The sequence below is a fragment of the Dipodomys merriami genome, unplaced genomic scaffold, assembly GCF_024711535.1.
Source record: "Dipodomys merriami isolate MVZ:Mamm:240054 unplaced genomic scaffold, mDipMer1.0.p SCAF_116, whole genome shotgun sequence".
Classification (NCBI taxonomy): Eukaryota; Metazoa; Chordata; class Mammalia; order Rodentia; family Heteromyidae; genus Dipodomys; species Dipodomys merriami.
Window position 1 is genome coordinate 3,999,779 of NW_027202449.1, and position 25,533 is coordinate 4,025,311.

General features: G+C 41.8%; 1 protein-coding gene across 2 annotated transcripts; it reads left to right on the top strand.

Annotated features, from left to right (window-relative positions):
* The first annotated feature begins 2 nt into the window (after positions 1 to 2).
* Positions 3 to 24,118, top strand: LOC138822887 (COX assembly mitochondrial protein 2 homolog). 2 transcript variants are annotated; one of them, XM_070015879.1, is made up of 4 exons: positions 3 to 141; positions 11,695 to 11,807; positions 22,034 to 22,105; positions 23,769 to 24,118. In XM_070015879.1, the coding sequence occupies exons 2-4, from the start codon at positions 11,727 to 11,729 to the stop codon at positions 23,853 to 23,855; spliced, it is 240 nt and encodes a 79-aa protein (XP_069871980.1). In that variant the 5' UTR covers positions 3 to 141; positions 11,695 to 11,726; the 3' UTR covers positions 23,856 to 24,118. The 2 variants fall into 2 exon arrangements, with proteins under 2 accessions (XP_069871980.1, XP_069871979.1); XM_070015878.1 differs by lacking the exon at positions 3 to 141 and adding an exon at positions 7,256 to 8,990.
* Positions 24,119 to 25,533: the final 1,415 nt, after the last annotated feature.

The following is a 25,533-nucleotide window of genomic DNA, read 5'->3' on the forward strand; positions in this document are numbered from 1 at the left end:
GCGGCGGGGCGGGCCCAGCGGGGTCGCGGCCGAGGGCGAGCACGTCCCGCGGGTCTGAGGGCTCGCGGCACCCGGTGGGCGGCCGGGCGCTCGCAGTGTCGGCGGGCGGTTCCCACGGCCCTGTGCTGTGGCCGGACCTCGGTGAGTTTCGGTAGTCCGGTTGGTGGTGAGGAGCGGCCTCGGGCTGCGGGGAGGCCGCGGGCACCCCGGTGGCTCCGCGGCCTCTTCCCTGGGCGTTTGCTGGCGCCGACTCGTCTGTGGGCCACCGCGGGCTTCGGAGTCAGGTTGCCCCCCGTGAAGTGGGTGGAACTCGCCGCGGGCCGTGCGTCGGGGGAAGAACCGCTCCCGCCTTCCGCGGGCTGGGGGAGGCCGCGCCTGCCCCCCCACCGGCGAGCGTCCCCGGATGGACGGGAGGGCTCCGTGCCCACACTCGCGGCGCGCGTGCGCCCGTCGCCGTCCTCACTTCGGACGGGCCTCTCGGTGGTGGCGGTGTGGCTCCCGCGGGGACCCGGGGCGCAGATCCCCAGCGCTGCGCCGAACCAACCCTTCAGCCACAAAGCAGGAGCTCTTTTCCAGACTCGGGGTCAGTCGCTGGGCGTCAGCAAACGCTCACGGGGCATTTGCTGTGCGGTGCACTGGGACATCCCCTCACTCGTCTGTGTGTTCTTCCACTCGTACAGACCAGGGTTTCCCCCTGAACTTCGCCTGACTTGGCAGAGTGCTCAGCACCATCTAAGTACGGCTCTAAGTGATTGCTGATCCCTTGAGAAGCCGATCTGGTCGAAGTGAGAGTAGTTTGAGAGGCGAGCTGGGGACTGGAATTGCTCTTCGTAGCCATGTAACACAGTCTACCCCAGGTCAAATTGTTTAGATTGTGGCCTTGACAACTACCAGTGTGGGTAGGGTGGGTCAGTGCTGCCTCTGCTACAGTGTAGTCTGAAGATTGTGAAAAGCACTAACTCACTATCAGGGCTTTCTCAAATGGAGGTTTTAAAAAGATATATTTAAGAAAACACCGAGTGTTTATTTATAGGTATTTTTCTACAGAATAGAATTGCTCCAGACGGTGAATTGTAGCCTTGGCTTGGTTTTTTGTCTTATTTTAAAGTTAGGAATGAAAATTGTAGTCTAAATTTCTTTCCGTTGTAACCATTCAGTAGCAAAATCTTTGTAAATGAAAACCAAGTGGCATTAAAATGCAGGGTTGGCCATTCTGATTAGAGATCTGCCAAAGCGTGTCATTGGAAGCGTACTCCCTTTTCTTTGTGCTAGAGTTCTCATTATGTGTTTTCTAAAATCGTGCCGCCTGGTGGTTGATATCTGCTGTCAAAGAATACCCATTAGGAAAATGTTACCTGAATTTTGGCAGATGGGAGAATAAATAAAAGTATGACTCCAGCTTTCCATCCTCCCAGCCTACCTCCAAGGAAAAATTAAAATTGTTAGGAGGCTGTGTTAGCCAATTTTTCACAATTGAACATTTAAAAAGTGTATTAGACTGTTTCAGTATTTGTGTGTATACAGTGTTTGAGAAAGTGGGCGGGGGCGGCTTGGAGAGAGTGGTATAATTGTGCCAGAACACCTTTCTGATGACTTACAGACAGCAGGGTGAAAGGGGGACTAATGGTTTGTGTGTAACCACATATGCTACTTCAGTTTGTTAAAAGCACTTGGAGTTCTAATAATGTTGTTAGACTAGGCTGTTAAAGATGACTACCTGTGGGGTTGAAGTTTGTGTTTAATACAGTTTGGATGTAATGTAAACAAAACTCTTTGATTGCAAACACTCATGCATGAGGTCTTACCATGGATATTCCCTCACTCTTGTTTCAACAGTGCTTTCGAGTTCAGAATTACCTTGGCACTGTTCCCTTCAGAATTGTTCTCTCTGTCTTTGTCCGCACAATGCTGGGGATTATAATGTAGGACCTCGAAAGTGCTAAGTACAAGTTCTACCACTGAGCTACACCTTCAGTCAACCTATTTCTTTTGTCCTCAAACTGACATCTTCAAATGCATCATTTGTTTTACTCAGCAGACTATTTATTTTTTGATCTCCCCTGCTGTGGACTTTTCTAAATTGGTAAACATTCCCAGTTGTCTTCTATTTAAATATAATGTCTGACCCATGCTGCTCTTTGAGCCCTGTCCTCAGGACTGTTCAGATTGTTAATGTTCTGGGTGATCTGATTGGTGACAGCTACCATACCCTACTTGATCTCAACAGAACCTCTGCCTCTAACAGTAAGGATCGCATCACTTTGACTTCTTTGGAACTCAGGCCTGGGATTAGAGCTTACTGAACTTGTAGCCAGGCAGAGGTTCTTTGAGATGTAAGAGTTTTGTTCATCGACTGCTGTGCAGGCATGACTTTCCTATTGTGAATATGAAGGAAAAAAATGTGTTCAGGTAAGTTGTCTACTCTGTGGTCTGGGGCTTAGTTGTTCTATGAACATGTGGGTAATGTACATTTTGACTTACAAAAAGGTGATTTTAAAAATAATCTAGAACTATATTTTTTTCTTCAGTTCATAAAAAATAACTTGAATTGTAAAAATATTCTTAGAATAGGAAGGTGACTTACTAGAGTATCAGCACTTAAGTGTGTTGAGAGATCACTGTCAGTATTTTACACTCATGCTTTGTATCTTATGCTCTAGAGGGCAGTAGTACATCTTTGTTTGTGCCAGCTTTTAGGCAAAGGCAGGTGACACAGGGTAGGTGGAAGGAAGCAAAAGTGAGGGTGAGTAGGGAATATTTAGCTAAAAAGGTAAGGTGGAGGAAAGAGGTGATTGGTAAAGCAAGGGACGTTACATAAGGTGAGAGTTTGAAACTTCTGTTAAGCAGTAGCTTCTTACCAAAAAGAATGGGAGAAGAAAACAAACCCTTTTAGTCTTTGAATTAGTCATATAGGATTAAAAAAAAATTAGGAGAGCTCCATACATAGGTACCCTTATTATCTTTCAACCAAAAATAAAAATTTAAAAAGAGAAGGAAGGTTTTATTAGTATCCCTGCTGCATCTACAGCAGCATATATATTTAAATTAAACTTTCATTATTGGAGGGAGAAAGTACTGTATGCAGTGTACATGTATTCATTATCTTAGCTAAGTATCTTCTCAAGTATAGATCTTTTTTCCCTCCCTCCCTCCCTCCCTCCCTCCCTCCCTCCCTCCCTTCCTCCCTCCTTCCTTCCTTCCTTCCTTCTTTCTTCCTTCCTTTCTCTTTCTCTTTCTCCCTTCCTTCCTTCCTTCCTTCCTTCCTTCCTTCCCTCCCTCCCTCCTTCCTTCCTTCCTTCCTTCCCTCCCTCCTTCCTTCCTTTTCCTCTCTCTTTCTCTTTCTTTCTCTCTCTTTCTCCCTTCCTTCCTTCCTTCCTTCCTTCCTTCCTTCCTTCCTTCCCTCCTTCCCTCCTTCCCTCCTTTCTTTCTTTCTTTCTTTCTTTCTTTCTTTCTTTCTTTCTTTCTTTCTTTCTTTCTTTCTCTTTCTTTCTTTCTTTCTTTCTTTCTTTCTTTCTTTCTTTCTTTCTTTCTTTCTTTCTTTCTTTCTTTCCTTCTTTCTTTCTTTCTTTCCTTCTTTCCTTCTTTCCTTCTTTCTTTCTTTTTTGCCAGTCTTGAGGCTTGAACTCAGGGCTTAGGCACTGTCCCTGAGCCTCTTGGTATTCAAAGCTAACATTCTACCACTTGAGTCACAGTGCTCTTCCACCTTTTTCTGAATAGTTTATTAGAGATAAGACTATTAGACTTACTGTCCAGGCTGGCTTCAAATGTGATCCTCAGATCTCAGCCTCCTGAGTAGCTAGGATTACAGGCATGAGCCACCAATGCCTGGCTAAGTACAGATGTTTCTTGACTTCAGGTGGGATTATGGTTTGGGCAAACTCACTGTAAGTTGAAAATATCACATGTCAAAAATGTATTATAAGGGGCAGCAGATGTAGCTCAACAACAGGGTACTTGCCTAGTGGTATACTTGCTTTGGCATTGAGCTCTAGCATCATTAAAGCATGCATTTAATGCAGTTAACCTACTTAACACCATTGCTTAGCCTAGCCTAGCCTAGCTTAAACATTCTAAAATGCTTTATTAGCCTATAGTTAGTTGGACAACATCATCTGTCACAGTCTGCTTTGAATAAAGTGTTGGATGTCGTGTGTGCGCATCATTGGACATTTTGTAGATTTGATAGTGTATGAAAGCCCAGTGTCCTTAGAGTGGCGGCAGCGTAGTGCACTTGTAGAGTGTGGGCTGTTGCTCCTTGTGTTCTGTGCTGTAGAGTGTGGGCTGTTGCTCCTTGTGTTCTGTGCTGTGGAGTGTGGGCTGTTTCTCCTTGTGTTCTGTGCTGACCTTGAGCTGGGGCTGGAGCTGCTGTTCAGCATAAGGAGTATTAGAGTGTTTGAGCTGCCTGCTCCTAGCTCCGGAAAAATTCAACTTCAAGCACGGTTTCTCAGTGTATTTTTTTTTTTCCTGGTTGTGGGGCTTGAACTCTGGGCTTGAGCACTGACTCTGAACTCCTTTTGCTCAAGGGTAGCACTCTACAACTTGAGCCACAGGGCCACTTCTAGCTTATTGGAGATAATGGTCTCCCAGGCTTTCTTGCCCCAGCTGGCTTCGAAACATGACCCTCATATCTCAGCCTCCTGAGAAGCTACAATTACAGGTGTGATCCACCAGCACTTGGCTTCAGTATGTAATTTTTAGTCAAATCATCAAAAGTAGGAGACCATCTGTCACTTCAGTATATCATAAGCTTCTTTATAAATTGCAAAGATATAAATTTTAGCACTGGTTAATAGCAGTTTACAGTGATATTTTTGTCCTATACATTTACAAAATAAAATGCTGATAACATTTTCTTTTCTTTTTTTTTTTTTTTTTGGTCAGTAGTGGGACTTGAACTCTAGGCTTGGGCGCTGTCTCTGGCTCTTCAGCTCAAGGTGAGCGCTCTACCACTTGGGCCACAGTACCACTTTGTCTCTGGCTCTTCAGCTCAAGGTGAGCGCTCTACCACTTGGGCCACAGTACCACTTCCAGTTTTCTAGTGGTTTATTGGAGATAAGAGTCTCACCGACTTTCCTGCCTGAGCTAGCTTTGAACTGTGATCCTCAGATCTCAGCCTTCTGAGTAGCTAGGATTACAGGTGTGAGCCACCAGTGCCCGGCTGCTGATAACATTTTCTAGGTGGCAGACCACTAATACTTCTTGTAGAAAAGGCGGAAACCAGATAACTCGTACTATACATAGATGTAGGTACTTGTGTTGGCACAGTATTGGATGACAGTGCTGAACTGTCGGAAGGGTTATTCTTTTGATGCCGTAAGTTTGTGTCAATAAAAGGATCTGTAGTTAGTGTTGAGCAAACAAAACTTGGCTGCATTTCCATTCTGTATTTCAACGAAGTACTTAGCTGGTTGGAATAGCCTAATTTGTGTGTGTGGGGGGGGGGGGGGAGGGAGAGAGGAAGAGAGAGTGTATTAGTTACTGAGCACAACAGTAGTCTACTCATAAAAATTGTAATTTGAAATAGCCATCCTCTAAGATGGGAATGTTTGGCTCTTAGACTATATAAAGCTTGAGAAATGATTTGGTTTGTGATGTCTGGTATAGGATGGTACAGATACATGGCCTTCTGTGCTTCTCCTGTGCCTCTTAGTGTCTGCCTGGGGCCACTGCTAGTGTTGATAACGATATTATAAATACCTAGACGACTGAACAAAGGTTCCCACCCCTGAATAATCCATTGGAATTATCCATACTTACTTTTATTTGTTGGGAATGTGATGGACAGTTTGAATTTCTCACAACCTTTTTTTTTTTTTTGTCAGTTGTGCAGTTTGTACTGAGAGCTGAGGCACTGTCCCTGAGCTCTTTTTGTTCAAGGTTAGCACTCTACCACTTCGAGCCATCACACCACTTCTGGTTTTCTGATAGTTAATTGGAGATAAGAGTCTTAATGGCCTTTCCTGCCTGGGCTGGCTTCGAACCACAATCCTCAGATCTCAGCCTCCTGAATAGCAAGGATTACAGGCGTGAGCCATAAGCACCCAGCTACGACCTTTTTTTTTTTTTTTTTTGCCAGTCGTGGGACCTGAACTCTGGGCCTGGGCTCTGTCCCTCAGCTCTTCAGCTCAAGGCTAGCACTCTACCACTTGAGCCACAGTGCCACTTCTGGCTTTTTCTGTTTATGTGGTGCTGAGGAATCGAACCCTGGGCCTCAGGCATGCAAGGCAAGCGCTCTACCACCGAGCTACCTTCCCAGCCACCCCCTTTTTTTAAACAGCCTTATTAAGGTATAATTTACATACCATGACTCTTAAGTAAGTTCAGAGAATCTGTAGGAAATTTGTATTACTGTGTAGCCACTAGTACAACCCAGTTCTAGAACACTTCCTTGTTGTCCATTTACAAACTAATTTTCAACTTCAGTTCTAGACAACTGATTTGGTTTTTGTTTCTATAAATTTGCCTTTTTAGACATCGCATATAAATGGAGTCATATAATAGCCTTTTGCATCTGTCTGCTTTGGTTTAGAGCTTTGGAGGTTCATCAGTGTTATACAGTAATAGTTTATTCCTTTTAATTGCTAAATGGTATTTCACTGTATAGATAAATGACATTTTGTTTATGCATTTACCTGATGCATGTTTGGATGGTTTCCACTACTGGCTACTGTGAATATTTATATACATGTCTTTGTGTGGATTTATCTTTCCATTTCTCTTGAGTAGCATCCTAAGAGTGTAATTGCCATACCCAGTAGTTGAGATTGTGTTATACTTCTTAGGTAACTGGTAAATTATTTTCAAAAGTGTCTGTTCTTTTACACCCTCACCAGTTATGCTGAGGTCATTTCTCCACCTCCTAACCAATGCTTGGTATTGTCTGACTTTTTGATTACAGACGGTCCCTGACTTAATGATGGTTCGGCTTATGATTTTTTCAACTTTACAATGATGTGAAAGCAATGTTCGTTCAGTAGAAAACATTCATCCAGTTTTGAATTTTGATCTTTTCCCTGGCTGGAGACATGCAGTTCAGTAATATTTTCTCTCAGCTGGGCAACAGCAGGCAGCTATAGCTCTCAGTCAGCTTCATGATTACGAGGGTAAACTTTACAGTGTATTGTGTTACCAGCATTTTTTTGGATCTTCCTTTTGATGATTGTGCATCCCATCATGTCTACAAAACGCCCATCTATGTCTCCTGCCTCTGGTGAAAAGAAGAGGAGGAAGGCAATTACTCTTGAGATGAAACTCAAAATTATTGCCCAGCATGAAGGTGGCAAGCCAGTGATGGTCATCTTGCGTGAGTCAGGACTGTGTCAGTCTACCATCTCAACCATCTTGAAGGATAGGAAGTGAATCAGTGATGCGGTGAGGTCCTCAGTGTCAGTTCAGTCCACTGTCATCATGAAGAAAAGAGCTGGGCCAATTGGCGATATGGAGAAGTTACTTGTAGAGTGGATAGAGGAGTGGAGACAGAATCGCATACCACTCAGCCTACTGATAATTCAGGCTAAGGCAAGAAGTCTTTTCAATATGCTAAAGGAGCGTGCTGATCCTGTGTATACACAAATGTTTACTGCCAGTCACGGGTGGTGACGCTTTAAAAACTGCCATAATTTTCATACTGTTAAGGTTAGTGGCAAGGCAGCAAGTACCGATATTCAGTGTGCCAAAGCTTTTAAGGAAGGGCTTTATAGGATAATTGTAGATCAGAAATACTTATCAGAGCAAATATTCAATGTGGATGAAATAAGTTTGTTCTGGAAGCGGATGTCAGAGTATACATATATACATCAGGAGTCTAAGACAGTGCCAGGATTCAGAGACCATATAACTCTGCTTTTGGGTGGCAATGTTGCAGGGTTCAAATTAAAGCCTTTTCTGATCTACCACTCAGAGAACCCCAGAGCATTCAAGAATGTGAGCAAGCATGCACTTCCTGTTTATTATCGCCATCACAAGAAAGCCTGGATGATATCAGCATTGTTTGAAGATTGGTTTTTGAATTGTTTTATCCCACAAGCAAGAGAATATTGTAGACAAACCAGTATTCCATTCAGGATTCTTCTGCTCTTAGATGATGCGCCAGGGCATCTGCATTATATTGGCGACGTGCATCCTGATGTAAAAGTGGTGTACTTGCCTCTGAACACAGCCACACTCATTCAGCCAATGGACCAAGGTGCAATAGCTGCTTTGAAAGCACAGTATTTACGCCAAACATTTGCCCAGGCTGTGAAGGCCACTGAATCTGGCCAAACGCTCCTGGAGTTTTGGAAAGGTTTTAACGTTCTAAATGCTATCCAGAACATAGCTGCAGCTTGGGACGAAGTCACACAGCATTGCATATACTGCATTTGGAAGAAAGTTTTGAAGATGTGTGTGAATGTATTAAAGGGCTTTAACAAAGATCATGCTGGTGATGAAATAGTAAGTAACAATACATTAGCTCTTGGAAAGTGGCTAGACTCGGACGGACATTGATACAGAGGACATTCATGAGATTGTCAGAGTTAAGACTGAAGAGACTTCCCATGAGGAGCTGACTCATCTGGAGGAAGAATGAACTGAAGAGGAGGTTATTCTCAAGGCTTCCAGAAAGTTCACAACAGAAACTGGCAGAAGCATTTGCTACTGTCAGCAGGGGCATGCTAATGTTAGAAGAAATGGACAGCGATTATGAGAGATTTGCAAGAGTTGACCGGCAGATACAAGATGTTCTTGCTTGCTACAGAGAACTATATAATGAGAGAAGAAACAAACGGTACAGTCAAAACATGGCATCTTCATGACAAACACTGTGCCTACTAAGCCATCCCTGAGTGTCAGACCCGTCTGCTGTCTACTAGCTCTTCTGGGTTCTCATCGAAAGGGAGACAGATAGATAACCCTGTTCCCATAGCATCTACCTCATTCAGCAGTTAGTCTTAGTTCACTGCTTCAGCCATTCCTCAGACCCAGTGTGTTTTCAGCCATGTTCATTAATGGTGAGTACTCATAATAACGTATTTTTTTTCTTTTAACTCAGTACAGTAGTCAACAAATTACATGATTTTTACAATTTATTATAAAACAGGTTTGTATTTAAACCTAGACTAATGTGAATATTCTGAGCATGGTTAAGGTAGGCTAGGTTAAGCTGCATGTTCAGTATGTTAAACATATAAGTTTGTGTGTATGTGTGTGGAGGGGCTGGTACTAGGGTTTGACCTCGGACTGGACGCTGTACTTTAGCTTTTTTACTTAAGACTGGCATTTGCCCCGCTTGAGCCACACCTCCACTTGTGTTTTGTTTTGTTTTTTTTTTCTGCTTGGGCTAGTTTCAAACTGTGATCCTCAGATTTCAGCCTCTTGAGTAGTTAGGAGTAAAGATGTGAGCCACCAGCTCCCAGCTTCAATATATTTTTTGACTTGTGATAGATTTAGTTTATGAAGTGGAGGAAGGTGTATCTGCATCTAATTCTACCATGGGGAGCTCTGTGTGGTATTCTTGTAGGTGTAGTAGTAGTAGTACATAATTTGAACTTGTCTTTCTCTAAGGACTATTGGTGCTGAGCATCTTTTCATGTGCTCAACTATTCCTGTATCTGTTACAGTAGCAGTTCAAACCTTTTGTCTTTTCATTGTTTTGGTAGATTTTATTATCTAGAGCAGTTTTAGGTTTGTAGCAACATGGAGCAGAAAGTACAGTGATCCCATTCCCTTTCCACTCACGCACAGCTGTGAACTTCCTGAACCACAGTGGTTATTACAGTTGACGAAAGTGACACATTGTAATCACCCATTACCCAAAATGTGACTTTTCATTTTCTTAATATTGTTTGTTGAAGTGTAAAAGTTTTTAATTTTAGTTCAATGTTGAATTTTAACTTCTGGATCATGCTTTTGCTGTCTCTGAGAACTCATGGCCTGAACTGAAGTCTAATTTTCTCCATTATCTTCCTTTCTTTCCTCCTCTCTCCATTTTCTTTTTCAAATTGTAGTAATATATATATATATATATATATATATATATATATAATATATATATATGGCATTAAGAAAGTATCATCGTAACCATTGTTGGACGTACAGTGTAAAAATGGAACTTCGCACCTACAAAACTCTTCATTGTGTTCTCCTCTGGCCCTGACAACCAACATTCTACAAGTTTACCCATGTTCACATGTTAGCATTTCCTTCCCAAAAGGCTTCATGATATTCACTCAGATGTATATAGGCCACCATGTTAATCTGGCCTCTGTCCATGGACACTTGGGTTGCTTGTTTCAGCTTTGTGGATAATGTGCTGTGCGCATGTGTACAGCAGTGTTTCTTCAGTGTCCTGCTCTCAGTTCTTTGGAGGGCAAATCCCCAAGTGGAATGGCTGATCATATGGTAATTTTATTTTCAATCTCTTGACTAGCCACTATATTGTTTTTCACAGTGGCTGTACCATTTTACATTACTACCAACCATGTACCAGGATTCTAGTTTTTCCATAGCACCTCCAGCATCTGTTATTTTCTTTTTCTTTGGTAATAGTCTTCTTAATAGGTGTGAGGTGCTTCACAGATGCTTTCTTTTGGGGAACTTTAAAAGATTAAAATAATTAATTGGTTCCCTTCCCTCCTTCCCTCACTCCTTCCCTCACTCCCTCCTTCCCTCCCTCCCTCCCTCCTTCCTTCCTTCCTTCCTTCCTTCCTTCCTTCCTTCCTTCCTTCCTTCCTTCCTTCCTTTCTTCCTTCCTTTCCTTTCCTTTCCTTTTCTTTTCCTTTCTTTTCTTTTCTTTCTTTGGGGTGGGGTTGGTCTTGAGGCTTGAACTTAGGGCCTGAGCATTGTCCCTGAGCTGCTGCTTTTTTTTTTTTTTTGCTAGTACTCTACCACTCGAGCCACAGCTCCACTTCCAGATTGTTAGTTTTACCAGAGAGAGTCTCACAGACATCCCTGTCTAGGCTGGCTTTGAATTGCAGTCCTCACTTCTCAGCATCCTAAGTAGCTAGGATTATAGGCATGAGCCATCAGAGCCCATCGATATATATATTTTGGTTAGTATAAAGAATAGTTGATAACACTTTAGAATAATGTATTTCTTCTGACTTTTGCTGATGATTTTTCTACTTTGGGTAGTAATTTCAGGATTTCATTTTCCTGTTTGCAGCATAATAATTTTATTTTATTGGGAAAAATTGTACATCTGCTTATTTCATTGTATAGTTGGCTCTTAGCCAGATGTTAAGAAGAAAGCAGTCCATATTGATTCACACTAATGCAAAATTGACTAATACCCTTTAACCCTCTCAGGAATAAGCATTTTAAAAGAATTAATATGCCAATTCTCTCAATTGGTACAATTTCATCTCAACAAAATGAGTGGCAATCAGCTTCTGGAATCGGAGGAAATAATTGAAATCAGGCTTAACTAATGTCAGCAAGCTCTTCTGCTTGCCCATTTTCTTCCAGGTTTGACTCTGGAGGATCCCTGCTTTTCTCCCTCTGAACCTACAGGTTCTCTGGACATTCTTCGTAACACATTGAAATTGCTGCATCATTGCATCAGGGGGTTGAGGCTTAAGTTTGAGAATTTTTCTGAGATCGTACAGCTGGTTAATGGTTTGCATTAATGGTCCACTGTGTGTTCTTCCTGAAAATTCTTTTAGATAGTATTCACAAGTACATTCCTGCATATTCAAGATATTCTTGTATTCACAGGTTGCACAGCTGTGATCTTCACCCTCAGAAGGATGCATCCTGACTTATCTCCACACTTGCATACTGAAGAATGCAACATCTTGATTAACTTACTTAAGGAGTGTCACAAAAATGTAAGAGTTCAGAAAAACAACTGTAAGGGAAGGTGGCTCAGTGGTAGAGCGCTTGCCTTGCATGCCTGAGGCCCTGGGCTCGATTCCTCAGCACCACATAAGCAAAATGAAAAAAGCCGGAAGTGGCGCTGTGGCTCAAGTGGTAGAGCACTAGCCTTGAGCTGAAGAGCTGAGGGACAGTGCCCAGGCCCAGAGTTCAGGCCCCACGACCGGACCCCAAAACAAACAAACAAACTGTAAAACACAAATGAAACTTAGGTATAGCACTGGTGTGAAATCGTACCTGCATCAGTGGATGGGAATGGTGTGCCCTAATAATTGGACTAGACTAGTAAAGATCAGCAGTTGTGCGATTGTTTTTCAGAAATGACTTCCTTTTATGATTCTTAAAACTCAAGCATGATAATTTATTAGGGAACTTCTGAAATGATCCATAAGAGCTAGAATCCACATCCTTCTGGAAATGAACTTTCCTTTCCCTAATGATAGGGTACTAGAACGGTTATATCCCATTATGACTCTTGTGGTCATATGGACTTTTCTAGGTTGTCTGCTTCTTGATGGCCACCTTTCTGTGTTTTATGGTGATAGAAATATTTTATAATTACATGTTAACTAGGTTTAATTTATGATTGGCCTAATTTGATGGTATTACTTAATTGTTAGTGTAATGAGAGCAAAATTCCATGGTTGAAACCCAAAGAGAAGAAACCCCTGTTTGCAGTGGGTTAAATCAGCTGATGTGTTTATGGATGTTAAATATTTAGGTTTTTTTTTTTAACTTTTCTTGGTGTTTTGGGTATTCTCTAAGACACTTAAACTGTAGTTGTATAAAATTTCATACCGGTAAGTACCATTTGAATGAATAAAATTTAAAGACCAAAAACAAGGTAGTAAGTAATACTTATAATCTGTGAAGTCAGACATTTTTACTGGTTCAGAGAATATTGTGAGAACAGTATAAGCAACTGGTTTTCAACAAACAGAACAAGAAGGGGGCTGTTCTATACTCTACTTCCTGATACAACTGGAAAATGAGCTAGACTACAAAAGTGGAACACAACTTCAGATTTTTTTTTTAGGGCTGGGAAGGTGGCTCAGTGGTAGAGTGCTTGCCTTGCATGCCTGAGGCCCTGGGTTTGATTCCTCAGCACTCCACAAGCAAAAAGAAAAAAAGCCGGAAGTGGTGCTGTGGCTCAAATGGTAGAGTGCTAGCTTTGAGCTGAAGAGCTGAGGGACAGTGCCCAGGCCCAGAGTTCAGGCCCCATGACCATACGCCCCCCACCCCCCAAAAAGTTTCTTTTTTAAAGAATAGAAATTGGTTATTTTTGTTGACTTAATATTTCAACTACATGTATAGTGAGTTACAGTCAGAGACTTTAGAGGAGAGTCTGCTAATAGAACAAGGCAACATGGAAAAGAAAAGACTGGAAAAACTCAAGCACTTGGCACTGAGAGTTTGCCAGTGTGACCCTTTAGAAGAATGTTGTGTTTTTCACCACGCTCAAGGCAAATTAGGTTGTCAACTCTTCATGTTTATTTCCTAGATTAATTAAACAAAGGTCGGTTTTTCAATCCTTGCTTTTAAGGATTCTTTGCAGCATGTTATTTACATAGTGCCTTTTGGTCCATGACTCTTTTTAAATTGGAACCAAGTGAAACACTACCCTCTTCTCCCTTTCAAAATATTCCATATAGTAGAGGTAACATCTCAAATCACTGGCACTAGAGATGGACTTAAAAAAATTAGCTTTATTGAAGTATGATTTACATTTATCTTAATAACATATCTGTTTTTCTGTGTATGGTTGGATGAGTTTTGATAAAGGTAAGCACCCATGTCACTGTTAGTCAAGAAACAAGACATTGTGTCATGTCAGAGGTACCTGTGCCCCTTATAGTCAGACCCTGTTCTTCACTGCTGGCTCAGGTAACTCCTGCTCTACTGACAATGTAGAAATTTGTAATAACATGCATCTACATATTCTTGTGTATGCTTCCACAGTTGTTGTTGGACAAAGTCATTAATCACTTTTTGAGTGATATTGCATTGTATTAATGTGCAAGTTTGTTTGCCTGTTGAACATTTAGATTGACTATAGTATGCTGTTTCAAATAAAGCTGTTACAAACATTTGTGTACAAGTATTTGTGTGTACATCTTTTTATTTCTCTTGGGTAAATAAGAATTAAAGAACTGAGTTGTATGTTAAGTGTTTAACTTTGTAAGAAACTACCCACCTATTCTATTTATAGCATTTGATATTTTCTGTCACCTCCCCATTCTTACCAGCACTTGATTTTGTAAATATCCTTTTTTCATGTGTGTTCTGGTTCTGGGCTTGAACTTAGGGCCTGGGTTTTGTCCCTAAGCTTCTTTTGCTCAAGGCTAGTACTCTACCACTTGAGCTCCACTTCCTGCTTTTTTTGGTAATTTATTCCAATTGACATAGACATCTCATGGACTTTATTTTTGCCTAGGCTTTGAACTGCAGTCTTCAGATTTCAGCCTCCTGAGTAGCTAGGATTATAGATATGAGCCACAGTACAGTACCTGGCGATTTTGTAAATATTCTTAAACTAATCTACAGGATATGATATGGTGTGTCCTTTTGGTTTTAAATTATATTTCTTCTGTTAATGATATTGAGCATCTTTTTTTGTGCTTATCAGCTATTCAAGTAAAGTCTTGCCAGTGTTTAAAAGTTGTTTGTATTACAATTGTACTACAAGAATTCTTTTTATCATTTGGAATGTAAATTCTGTCAAGAAAAAGTATTATGAATATTTTCTTCCAGTTTGTGGAATTTCCTTACATCTTCTGAACAATTTGTTTCAAAGTACAGCTTATAAATTTGATAAAGCTCTATTTCTCTTTTTCGTTTTTATAATTTGTGCCTTTTGTTTCTTAAGGATCATTGTTTTTTGCAAAGATTTTTTTCCTGTGTTTTCTACTAGAGTTTTGTAGTCTTGGATTTTATATTTAAATCTTTGTTTCATTTCAGGTTAATATTTGTATATAATGAGATAGGAGTTGAGGTTGTTTTTTTGCCTGTGGATATCCGGTTGTTTGTTGTTTGAACAACATTAGTTGAAGAGATTCTTCCTTTCCCCACTGAATTACTTTACATACTTTGTCAAAAGTCAGTTACACAGGATCTGTTTCTGGGTTCCAGTCTGTCTCAGTGATTCATATGTCTTTCACACCTGTACTACAGTCTTGATTTCCTCTGCCAGGTAGTAAGCCCCAAAGCATCCAGTGTAAACCGTCCAATTTTGCCCTTATTCAGAGTTTAGGATGTTTTCATTTCCATAGAAATGTTAGATATATCGTGGTTCAAAGCCAGCCCAGGTGGGAAAGTCAGCCATAGGTTTGTATTGGTAGGCAGTTTATTTACTTTTGGAAATATGTGAGCCTTTCTTATATTTGATCTTAACCAAAAGGCTGAGAAATGATCGGGCCTTTTGGGGGGGGGGATCTGGTCGTGGGGCCTGAACTCTGGGCCTGCGTGCTGTCCCTCAGCTCTTCAGCTCAAGGCTAGCGCTTTACCACTGAGCTACCTTCCCAGCCCCAACAACCGGGCTTTTCTTTAGGCACATTGTTAAGTGTTTTTAGGGCAAGTCTAGAGTAGTCTTTATCCTTGGGTTCATTTAGCCCAGACACTAAAACATAGTTTTTCCAGATTCTTTACTGATTGACTTGAGTGTTCAGTAACTGGCTTGTAAGAATTCCATTGATCTCAGCCATGTGTGAGCTCTGCATTTTTCAGCTTATGGCTGCTGTGATGGTTTAGTTTTGAGTCCTTGTGAACTTCTACCCAACATGTAATAATAGAAGAATACTCAGTACTTCCTTTTGGAAGTATTGAGGTTTGAACTCAGGGTCTTGTGTGTCAAACTCCAGATTTACTTTAAAAAATATGAAAAGATATTCAACTTAATTTAACATAAATTGAATATACTGAGATACCATTCCTTATCCTCAGTTGGCAAATTGAAAAGTAGGATAGCACATTGTTTAGGCCAGGCTGTGAAGGACATTCATGCATTTCTATGGGACTGTGATTAGTTACAGGATGCAAATAGCTCAACTGCTCTTTGCCCTTTGATGCATCACCCCACTTCTAGGAGTTTATCTGTGTATAAGTCTGAATGATTTGAAAGTACAGATGCATAAAGTTGCAAATTTCAGCATTGTCAAATATTAGGAACAGTCTTTTCCTAACATGCAATAGTTGAGTAACTTCTTGTACATCTACACAATGAACTTTTGTTTAGCCTTTTTTTTTGGTCATAGGGCTTGAACTCTGGACCTGGGGGCCATCCTTCAGCTCTTCAGCTCAAGGCTAGTGCTCTACCACTTGAGTCACAGCACCAGTTTTGGCATTTTCTATTTATGTGGTGCTGAAGAATTGAACCCAGGGCCTCATGTATGGGAGGCAAGCACTCTACCACTGAGCCACTTTCCCAGCCACTGTACAGCCATTTTTTTTTTTGTTGGTCGTGGGGCTTGAACTCTGGGCCTGGGCGCTGTCCCTCAGCTCTTCAGCTCAAGGCGAGGGCTCTACCACTTGAGCTACAGCGCCACTTCTGGTTTTCTGGTGGTTTATTGGAGATAGGAGTCTCACGGTCTCTCCTGCCCGGGCTGGCTTTGAACCGCGATCCTCAGATCTCAGCCTCCTGAGTAGCTAGGATTACAGGCGTGAGCCACCAGCGCCCGGCAGCCATTTTTTAAGTAGTGTTTTTTTTTGTTTTTGTTTTTGGTTCTGGTTCTGGAATTTGAACTCAGAGAGCCCAGGCACTGCACTGTCCCTTAGCTTCTCTTGCTCAAGGCTAGCGCTCTACCACTTGAGCCACAGCTTTACATCTGCTCTTTTTTTTTTTTTTTTTCTTTCTGAAGTTTAGTGGAAATAAGAGTCTCACAGACTTTCCTATCAAGGCTGGCTTCAAATTGTGATCCTCAGATATCAGCCTCCTTAAATAGCTAGGATTACAGGCCTAAGCCATGATTGCCCAATTAGTAGATTCCATTTTCAAGAGCAGGTTTTGATTGAAAATTGTTACTGTAGTACAGAATTTTCATAGGCCTCAACACCTGGTTATCCTTAATATTCATTATTAGTAAGGTACATTTGTTAGAATTAATGAACTGGTATTAGTATGCATATAATTAAGTCCACGTTTGAGTCTGGTGGATTCCAGTCAGGATACCACATTATACCTCACCATGTCATATCGTTGTCATGGCTGCAAGGCTCCTCTGGGCTGTTACAGCTTGTTTCTTTTTTTTTTTTTTTTTTTGGTGGGTCATGGGCCTTGAACTCTGGGCTTGGGCACTGTCGCTGTGCTCTTAAGCTCAAGGCAAGCGCTTCTACCACTTGAGCCACAGCGCCACTTCCAGTTTTCTGAGTGGTTTATTGGAGATAAGAGCCTCATTGACTTTCCTGTCTGGGCTGGCTTGGAACCGTGATCCTCATATCTCAGCCTCCTGAGTAGCTAAGAATTACAGGCCTGAGCTGTTACAGTTTGTTTCTGACCATGATGGTTTGCAGTTTCATGCCCATGTGTCTTGGAGGATGCATTTAACATGCATTTATCTCTCTCTCTCTCTCTTTTTTTTGCTAGTACCAGAGGTTTGATCTCTGAGCCTTCCAGCTTGCTTAGCTTGCTTGCTCAGCTGGCACTCTTCACTTGAGCTATACCTTCTGCCTCGATTATTGCTGGTCATTTTTTTTTTTTTTTTGGATCCGGTTGTGTGGCTTGAACTCTGGGCCTGGGCGCTGTCCCTCAGCTCTTCAGCTCAAGGCTAGCACTCTACCACTTGAGCCACAGCGCCACCCCTGGCTTTTTTCTTATGTGGTGCTGAGGAATCAAACCCAGGGCCTCGGGCATGCAAGGCAAGCGCTCTACCACTGAGCCACCTTCCCAGCCCCTTGCTGGTCATTTTGGAGTAAGTGGCTCACAGACTTTCCTGCTCTGGCTGGTTTTGAATTGTAAATCCCCCAGATCTCAGCCTCCTGAGTAGTTAGGATTACAGGTTTGAGTCCCAAGTGCCTAGTTTATCTTAAGTGTGATGTGGGAGGATTACAAAGGTAAAGTAGCATTTCCACTACTTGTTGTATGGTTCCATACTCTCAGCATGGATTATCACTGTTGATGTTGACCTTCATTACCTGACTGAGGTCGTATCTGTCATACTTCTCTGCACTTGTCCCCTTTCTGTAATACTTTAGAAGGAAGCCACTGTGCACAACCCACATATAAGGACTGAGTTAAGCTTTCCCTCCTGGATGATGAGTGTCTGTATAATGAAATCTGCATAAAAAAATCTTTGTTCTAGATACTTAGCCCCCCCCCCCCCCCAATTTCTTATATCAGAATGGACTCAAGGATGCTTATGTTGTAACCCAGTTCTTCATTTTATTGCTAGGGTTGTTTGAGGTTTGGCCACCAGGACTCTTTCAGTTGGTACTTGTTCATAGCTCTTTAAAAAAAAAAAGTTTGATGAGCTGACATGGAATAATTCCAATGACTAATGAAATAATTGAATTGCAAAAAAGTGTTTATCTTATTGTATCATTTGTAGAAAAGAGGAAGAGGTAAAAAACATACCTGGATCTCTTCCTTTGCAAAAAGAAACAAGGTAGCCAGGTGTTGGTGGCTTACACCTATAATCCTAGCAATTTAGGAGGCTGATATCTGAGGATTGCAGCTCAAAGCCAGCCCAGGAAAGTCTGTGAGACTCTTCAGTTAACCACCAGAAAACCAGAAGTGGTGCTGTGGCTCAAATTGGGCTTTAAAACCCATGTTCCCTGTCAGCCACTGTTCTGGCAGGGACAGCTAGCTGTTAGAACTAACTCCTCATAGTAGGTTTCATTTTTGTCTGCTTTTGTACTTGATGTAAATGGAAATGCACTTTTTTGGGGGCGGGGAGAGGCTGGGTAGGGTAAAATTACTTTTTGATAAAGCCTAACTTTCTACCTACTTTTTAAAAGAAAAATATTTTTTACTTTTTTTTTTTTTTTTTGGTCAGTCGTGGGGCTTGAACTCTGGGCCTGGGCGCTGTCCCTCAGCTCTTCAGCTCAAAGCGAGCGCTCTACCACTTGAGCTACAGCGCCACTTCCAAAAGAAAAATATTTTTTAAGGTTACTAAATATATGTGCCTTAAGGTCTTGCTTGCTTAATCAATAGAATGAGTGGATTAAATTACCTAGCTTCTAGCCCTGAATTTTTATGCGTCTGTATTTTCATCTTCTCTGGTGATAAGGCCATCATTCTGAACGGCCCTTTCCAGCTGGTTTCTGCAGTGCTTTCCAGCCCTCTTGAGGTGCAGGACTATTTTATCTCTGCATAGCCCTGCCTGGCTGTGCTTTTTACCATTCTACCTGTGGTTTATGGCTCTGCCGTCTTCCCAGTCAAATGTCGTTGCTTTGCCACCAGGATCCATGGCTGCTTCTGGTCATCTGGCCTACTTTGTCCCCGCTTGACAGCGAGACACAGGTTGTCTGCAGTTAACATACTGAATTAGAACAAACTACTTGGAGGTCCTTATGTATTTTTTTTCCCTGGTTTATAAAGCAGTTTGTAAAGTTGGGCACTGGTGGCTCATGCCTGTAATTTTAGCTACTAAGAAGGCTGAGATCTGAGGACTATGGTTGGAAACCTGGGAGGGCAAGAAAGTCCATGAGACTCATCTCCAATTCACCACCAAAAAAGCCAAGTGGAAGTGTGGTTCAAGTGGTAGAGCTCTAGCCTTGAGCAGAAAAACCCACAAAAGCTCAGGGATGGTGCCCAGGCCCTGAGTTCAAGTCCCAGAATTGACACAAAAAGAAAAGCAATGTGTAAGTATTGCTTATATGTCATTATAGATAGTACAAGAAAGCATAGGAAGGTATAAAGCAAACAATAAATAATGAAAGCATAAAGGGCTAAGGTGTGGCTCAAGTAGAGGACCTGCTTAGCAAGAACTAGGCCTTACGTTCAAACCCTAGTACCAACAACAACAACAAAAGGTGCAAGAGGGAGGAAGGACTAAAAGAATGACATTACTTTTTTTTTTTTTTTGCCAGTCCTGGGGCTTGAACTCTGGGCCTGCGTACTGTCCCTGGGCTCTTTTTGCTCCAGGCTAGTGCTCTACCACTTGAGCCACAGTGCCACTTCCAGCTTTTTCTGTGATTAATTGGAATTTCCTGCCCAGACTGGCTTTGAACAGAGATCCTCAGATCTCGGCTTCCTGACTAGCTAGGACTACAGATGTAAGCCACCAGTACCCAGCTGGTATTACATTTATAATTCCTATTTGCATTGCAATTAGTAGAGTACACCTGAGTTCTCACATTCACCCCTTGGTTCAGTCTGTTGTATAAACTTAATGTATAAACGCTGGAAATCTCTGCCATTTCCTACAAGATCTTTAATTACTAGGAAAATGATTTTAACCTTGAGCATCTACTGAATGGGTCTTGGGAGCCCCTGGGAACCCCTGGACTCTGCTCCAGGGTTGTATGCAGTTGCTTTGTCTCTCTCAGACCACAGTGAAAGGCGTATCCAGGACCACCTTGTTACTGCTGTCTCTCCAGTGACTGGGACATAGTTCTCCATCTATAAGTCTCAGATATATAGCAGTTGATTCAATTACACAGTCACTTGATTGGTTTGATTCTTTAGAGATGGACACCAGGCACTGGAGACAGGTGTCCTGAGTGTGCACAGCACTTTGGTACCAGTTCACTAGGACATTTGTATTGAACACTTTTCACATAATGCCACAAGTGTCATTCTCATCTGAGCCTAGATAATGTGGAAGCGAAGAGACAAATAAGATACATGTGTTCAGGATGGTATGACTTGAATGTACACTAGATCGTAAGATAGTTACATTCTCAAAGTCCAGTCTTCTACTCCACGAGAAGGGATGCAGATGTGTTATCACCATTTATTTGTTGTCAAGAAAGTAGTTTAGGAAAAACACAGAAGAAATACTTACTCTGAAAAAGCCATTCAATTACAAGTAGGAGGTCTTAGACCATCTTCAATCCTTGACAGAAAAACTGTGACCCGAGGGTGCTTTTAAAGTGGCAGTGAAAGCAGGAGAAAAAGAAATTGCACGAAGCAGAGCTTGATAATCATGTGTTGTCTGCTTTCCGCAAAAGCCATCATTTGAAAGAAGAGGGAAAAGTGTGCTTATTGCAACTATGAGTTCAGCATTGACGGCGTATCATTATAGCAGATCGCCACACTATCTGACCCACCCTTAAAAACGGTGATGTTCCAGCACTAATTACGGCCTTGCTGAAATTCAGCTTTTTAACTTCAGACTTCATCTCAACCCGCTTTACATCTTTCATAGTTTTTTTTTTTTTCCCATGATAATAGTCAGAATTTTAAACCACTAGGGGAGTTTTTACTTTTGTTTTTGTTTTTTCCAACAAAGCATCGTGATCGAGTGACTTATTTATGTGGTCAGTACAGGACCGTGTGTGTGTGTGTGTGTGTGTGTGTGTGTGTGTGTGTGTGTGTGTGTGTGTGTGTGTGTGTGTGTGTGTGTGTGTGTGTGTGTGTGTGTTATTTTAATGACAAATGAGAAAATGTCTTTGGCATCAGACATTTTATTCAGTAAAGGCTTCTACAGAACAGAGCTTGTGCTAATGAAGTAAGTTACTCTGTCATGTGAATGTGCCACACTGCAGCTCACACCAGGCCTGAGTGTGGAGAATGGCTTGTGCTCTGACTCTAACATGTCCCTAGAGAAAGGGGTACTGGTGGCTCATGCCTGGAATCCTATCTATTTAGGAAGCTGAGATCTGAGGGTGAGGGTCATGGTTCAAAGCCAGCCAGAGCAGAGAAATCTATGAGACGGCTTATCTCCAAATAACCAGCAAAAGCCTGGAATTGGAGGAGTGGCTCAAGTGATGGAATTCCAGCTTTGAGTGAAAAAGCCAAGTAAGAGCGCAAGTCCCTGAGTTCAAGCCCCACTACACACTCAGTGTGAGATTTTGATGAGTCAAGAGGCCTTATTTTCTAGAAGGAATAAGTCCATTTGTTTTTGTTTCTACATGTAGAACATGTGTTCTTCCTTTGTAGGAAGGAGAAAACTGTTGGTTTATGTATTTTATGTAGGTCTTATACTTACTGATAAAATGACATAATAATACCTATTTAAATTCTGTGTACTGGAGACATCAGCATATAATGGGATGAAATATTTTACCCTTTTCTTCCTTTTAGCACAACATTCTGAAATTTTTTGGGCATTGCAATGATTTTGACCGGGAGATGAGAAAATGCTTGAAGAAAGAGGTAAGATTAAAAACTGAAAGGCTGCAAATTAAAGCAAGGAAATAGAACATTTTTGAAGATTATATATTGTTGCCCTTATTAAAATTTCACAGAGAAGGCCAACTTTCAGTGTATGTGCTCCCCTCTAAAAGTAAAGAAGGCTAGGCCTCACCTGAGGACGAATGTAGAACAGAGCTGTCTTTTTGCCTTTCGCACGAATGATTAAAAAAAAAAAATCTTTGTTTTCACTCAGAAATTCAAGTTGGATGAATTTTAGGATTTAAGAAATTATGTCTCTGGTCAGTGGACAGACTTGGTTCACTCGGCAATTAGCTGATTAGCAGATGGCTAAAACTCTTTGGGCCTCAATTTACCTACGCGGAGAGGATGCTGTGCTTGGGGTCATTCCAGCTTTATCATTTTGGATTTCTTTGTAGAGCTGTGTACAGGCCACAGGAGGTCCTCATCTCCTCATCTCCTAACCCTGCTCTTAGGCTATGACTTGGACTTGAGCCAACAGCCCAAATGCCCCTAGTTCATTGTCTTTCCAGGAACCCCTAACCAAGCAGAATGCCTCTTAAACCTTAGAAATGGAATTTTGTTTCTAGTTCGTACATCAGATACTTTATCCCTGGAATCTTTCAAAATTTGTAATGGCCAAATATGTGTGTATGCATTAAAAAATGTGTTCTAATTTTCATTTTCTTTTTCTGAACTTTTTGTCAATTAGTTTCAGATTAAAAGATTGAAATGTAGTATTAGAAACTGTCTAGCTCTTCATGTTGGATAAATCTCTTTTCAGTGTGACATTAACTTTGTTGCTTGAAGTACTTCATGAATTTCGTGTGAAGGATGACCCTGGCTGGTCTTGAACTTGAGACCTTCCTGCCTCAGCTTCCCTGAGTGCAAGGATCCCAGGCATGAGCCACCATTCCCAGCCATTATGTTAAGGGTAATAATTTTGCCTATGCAGATGTGTATGTTAGTATTATACAATGCGTTCTTTTTTTAAAATTTCCAGTGCTAAGTTTTATCAGATATGGTCTCATGCTTTTTGCCCAGGCTGGCCTAGGATTGTGATCTTATCCATACCTCCCCATAGCTGCGATTAGAGGTGTATTCCAGCATACCTGCCTTATTTGTTGAGATTGGGTCTCAGGAACTTTTTTATCAGGACTAGTCTCAAACTGCAGTCCTCTATTTCTTCCTCTCAAGTAGTGGGGTAAAAGATGTGAGCCACTGCATCCATCTTGTTTTATTCATAGTGGTTAGTTGGTCATTGATTTTAGCAGAGTTGCTGGGAAATAGTCTTTGGTTCAACATGTGAACTTTGGAATAAGTAGAACTGTTCAACAATTAAACAGGCCACTAGTCAAGGTAAGGAGCTTTAGTGGTGAGACACACCCAGCCAGGTGGCCTGTTGGAAGACAGAGACTGACAACATTCATTTGAAAGAATCATTGAGTTCTTATTTGGGGAGGAAGTTGGATCAGCACTCTGGATTGCTCTAAGTACCTCTGATATCACTGTCTCCGATCTCAGATTCACTGAAATAGGAATTTTATCAGTGAAAACACTCCTTATGGAATTTAACCTTCTGGTGTGGGCTGTGACCTCACCTGCTGTCGTTTCTCTCCCTTTCTGGACCTCACCTGCTGTCCGTTCTCTCCCTTTCTCCATCTAGTACGAGGAAAAGAGGAACCGGAGTCGGGAGCGCGGCATTGCCATGCGCAAGAGGCTCTCCAGTCTCCCCGAGGAATCGGAAAAGTAGCTTCCTCTCCGTGGATGCCATGGTGGAGAGAAGACTGAAGGACTTCTGGTTGATCACAAGATTCCTCTTGTTGGTCTCCAGAATCCCGAGTGGAGCGTGAACACGAATAATTGAACCATGGTGAAGAGGAAAACCTGTTGGCTTTAGTACTATGGAGTCTGACAATGAACCCCATCCCTTCCGTGCTGTGCCGTTCCTGCTGTTCACATCCACACAGTTCTGGAGTAGCTTATCTCCTCCAATAAAATAGTTGGAGTCTTTTTTTTTTCCTCTCCTTTCTTTTTTTTTTTTTTTGTTGGTCGTGGGGCTTGAACTCTGGGACTGGGCACTGTCCCTGAGCCCTTCAGCTCAAGGCTAGGGCTCTACCACTTGAGCCACAGCGCTACTTCTGGTTTTCTTAGTGGTTAATTGGAGATAAGAGTCTCAAGGACGTCCTAACAGATGTCCTGCCCTGGCTGGCTTTGAACTGAGATCCTCAGATCTCAGCCTCCTGAGTAGCTAGGATTACAGGCTTGAGCCATTGGCACCCAGCTTCCTCTACTTTCTTAAAAGACTCTTATAATTATAGCAAAATGGTTCTTGTAGGCATCCCTTCTTGACAACGTATCATCTGTAAAGATTAAACATTAAAAGACAAGCTAGGACAAGAATAATTTTGGGGAAATGCTAGTTGTGTACAGGTTATGGAAAGGTTCCAGTTTAAGAGTGCTCTTCTAAAAGGTTAAATGTTTATATTAGGCCCTCCAACCATGGGTCAAAAATATTTTTAAAAATTTGCATCTGTAGTTAACATGTGCAGGCTTTCCCCTTGTCATTCTCTAAACAATACACTATAATAACTGTTTACAAAGAAGTTACATTTTGTAAGGTATTGTAAGTGATCTAGAGATGGTCTTAGAGTGTACAGAAGGATGTGTGTGGGTTGTGTGTAAATACCAAGTATCCTTAAGTTTTGATATTTGAGAGGATCTCAGACCAGGCCCCTGGGTCATGGGGTGCTGGCTATAGTTAACATTGCTAGGACTGGGCCTGATTAGGACTTCGCTCGACTTCCCTTCCTCATTTGACTGAATGTGTCCTTTGGGTGCTTGTTAACACCTGGACAGTTACCTTGGAAAAGCTGCCTCTCTGCTGGGTATGGGGCCTTTCATACCCTCAGATAGCAATTTTCTCATCACTGTTGCTTCTGTCATTTGTTTCTGAGACCTGTTGTGGATTGGAAGTTAGTAGCTCTCAGTCATGGCCATAGCAGAGGCTTGGGTTCAGTGTCAAGAGACAGTTCACAGAGTGCGGTGAGCTCCTTCCAGTGAAGGAAAAAAGGCTTTAGCTTATTTTCAGATAGTCTCATGCTTTTGCCTACCTAGGATCAAGATTCTCCTACATCTGCCTCCTGTGAAGCTGAGATTGCAGGTGTGCCCTACCACACTTTGCCTGAGAGTTGTTTTATAAAGCAGAATGCAACTTAGGGATCACCAATTTAAAAAAAATTAAGTAATACAGTAGTACTGTATTACTTTTTTATATTTTTAATGTCTTGGAAACAACATGGGTTTCTGTCATCTTTTATGCCCTAGTACTACTTGGTTCCCTAGGAGTATCTATAACTATCAGTTAGGAGGGAGTTTATATAGTTCTATAAACTTAGAGGGACAGGAGAAAGAGGCCCACATAGCAGAGA

Coding starts and splice junctions, on each gene's coding strand:
- LOC138822887 (XM_070015878.1), top strand. Junction 11,808..22,033: donor TTAAGGAGTGTCACAAAAAT/GTAAGAGTTCAG, acceptor TCTTCCTTTTAG/CACAACATTCTGAAATTTTT. Junction 22,106..23,768: donor GAAAATGCTTGAAGAAAGAG/GTAAGATTAAAA, acceptor TTCTCCATCTAG/TACGAGGAAAAGAGGAACCG.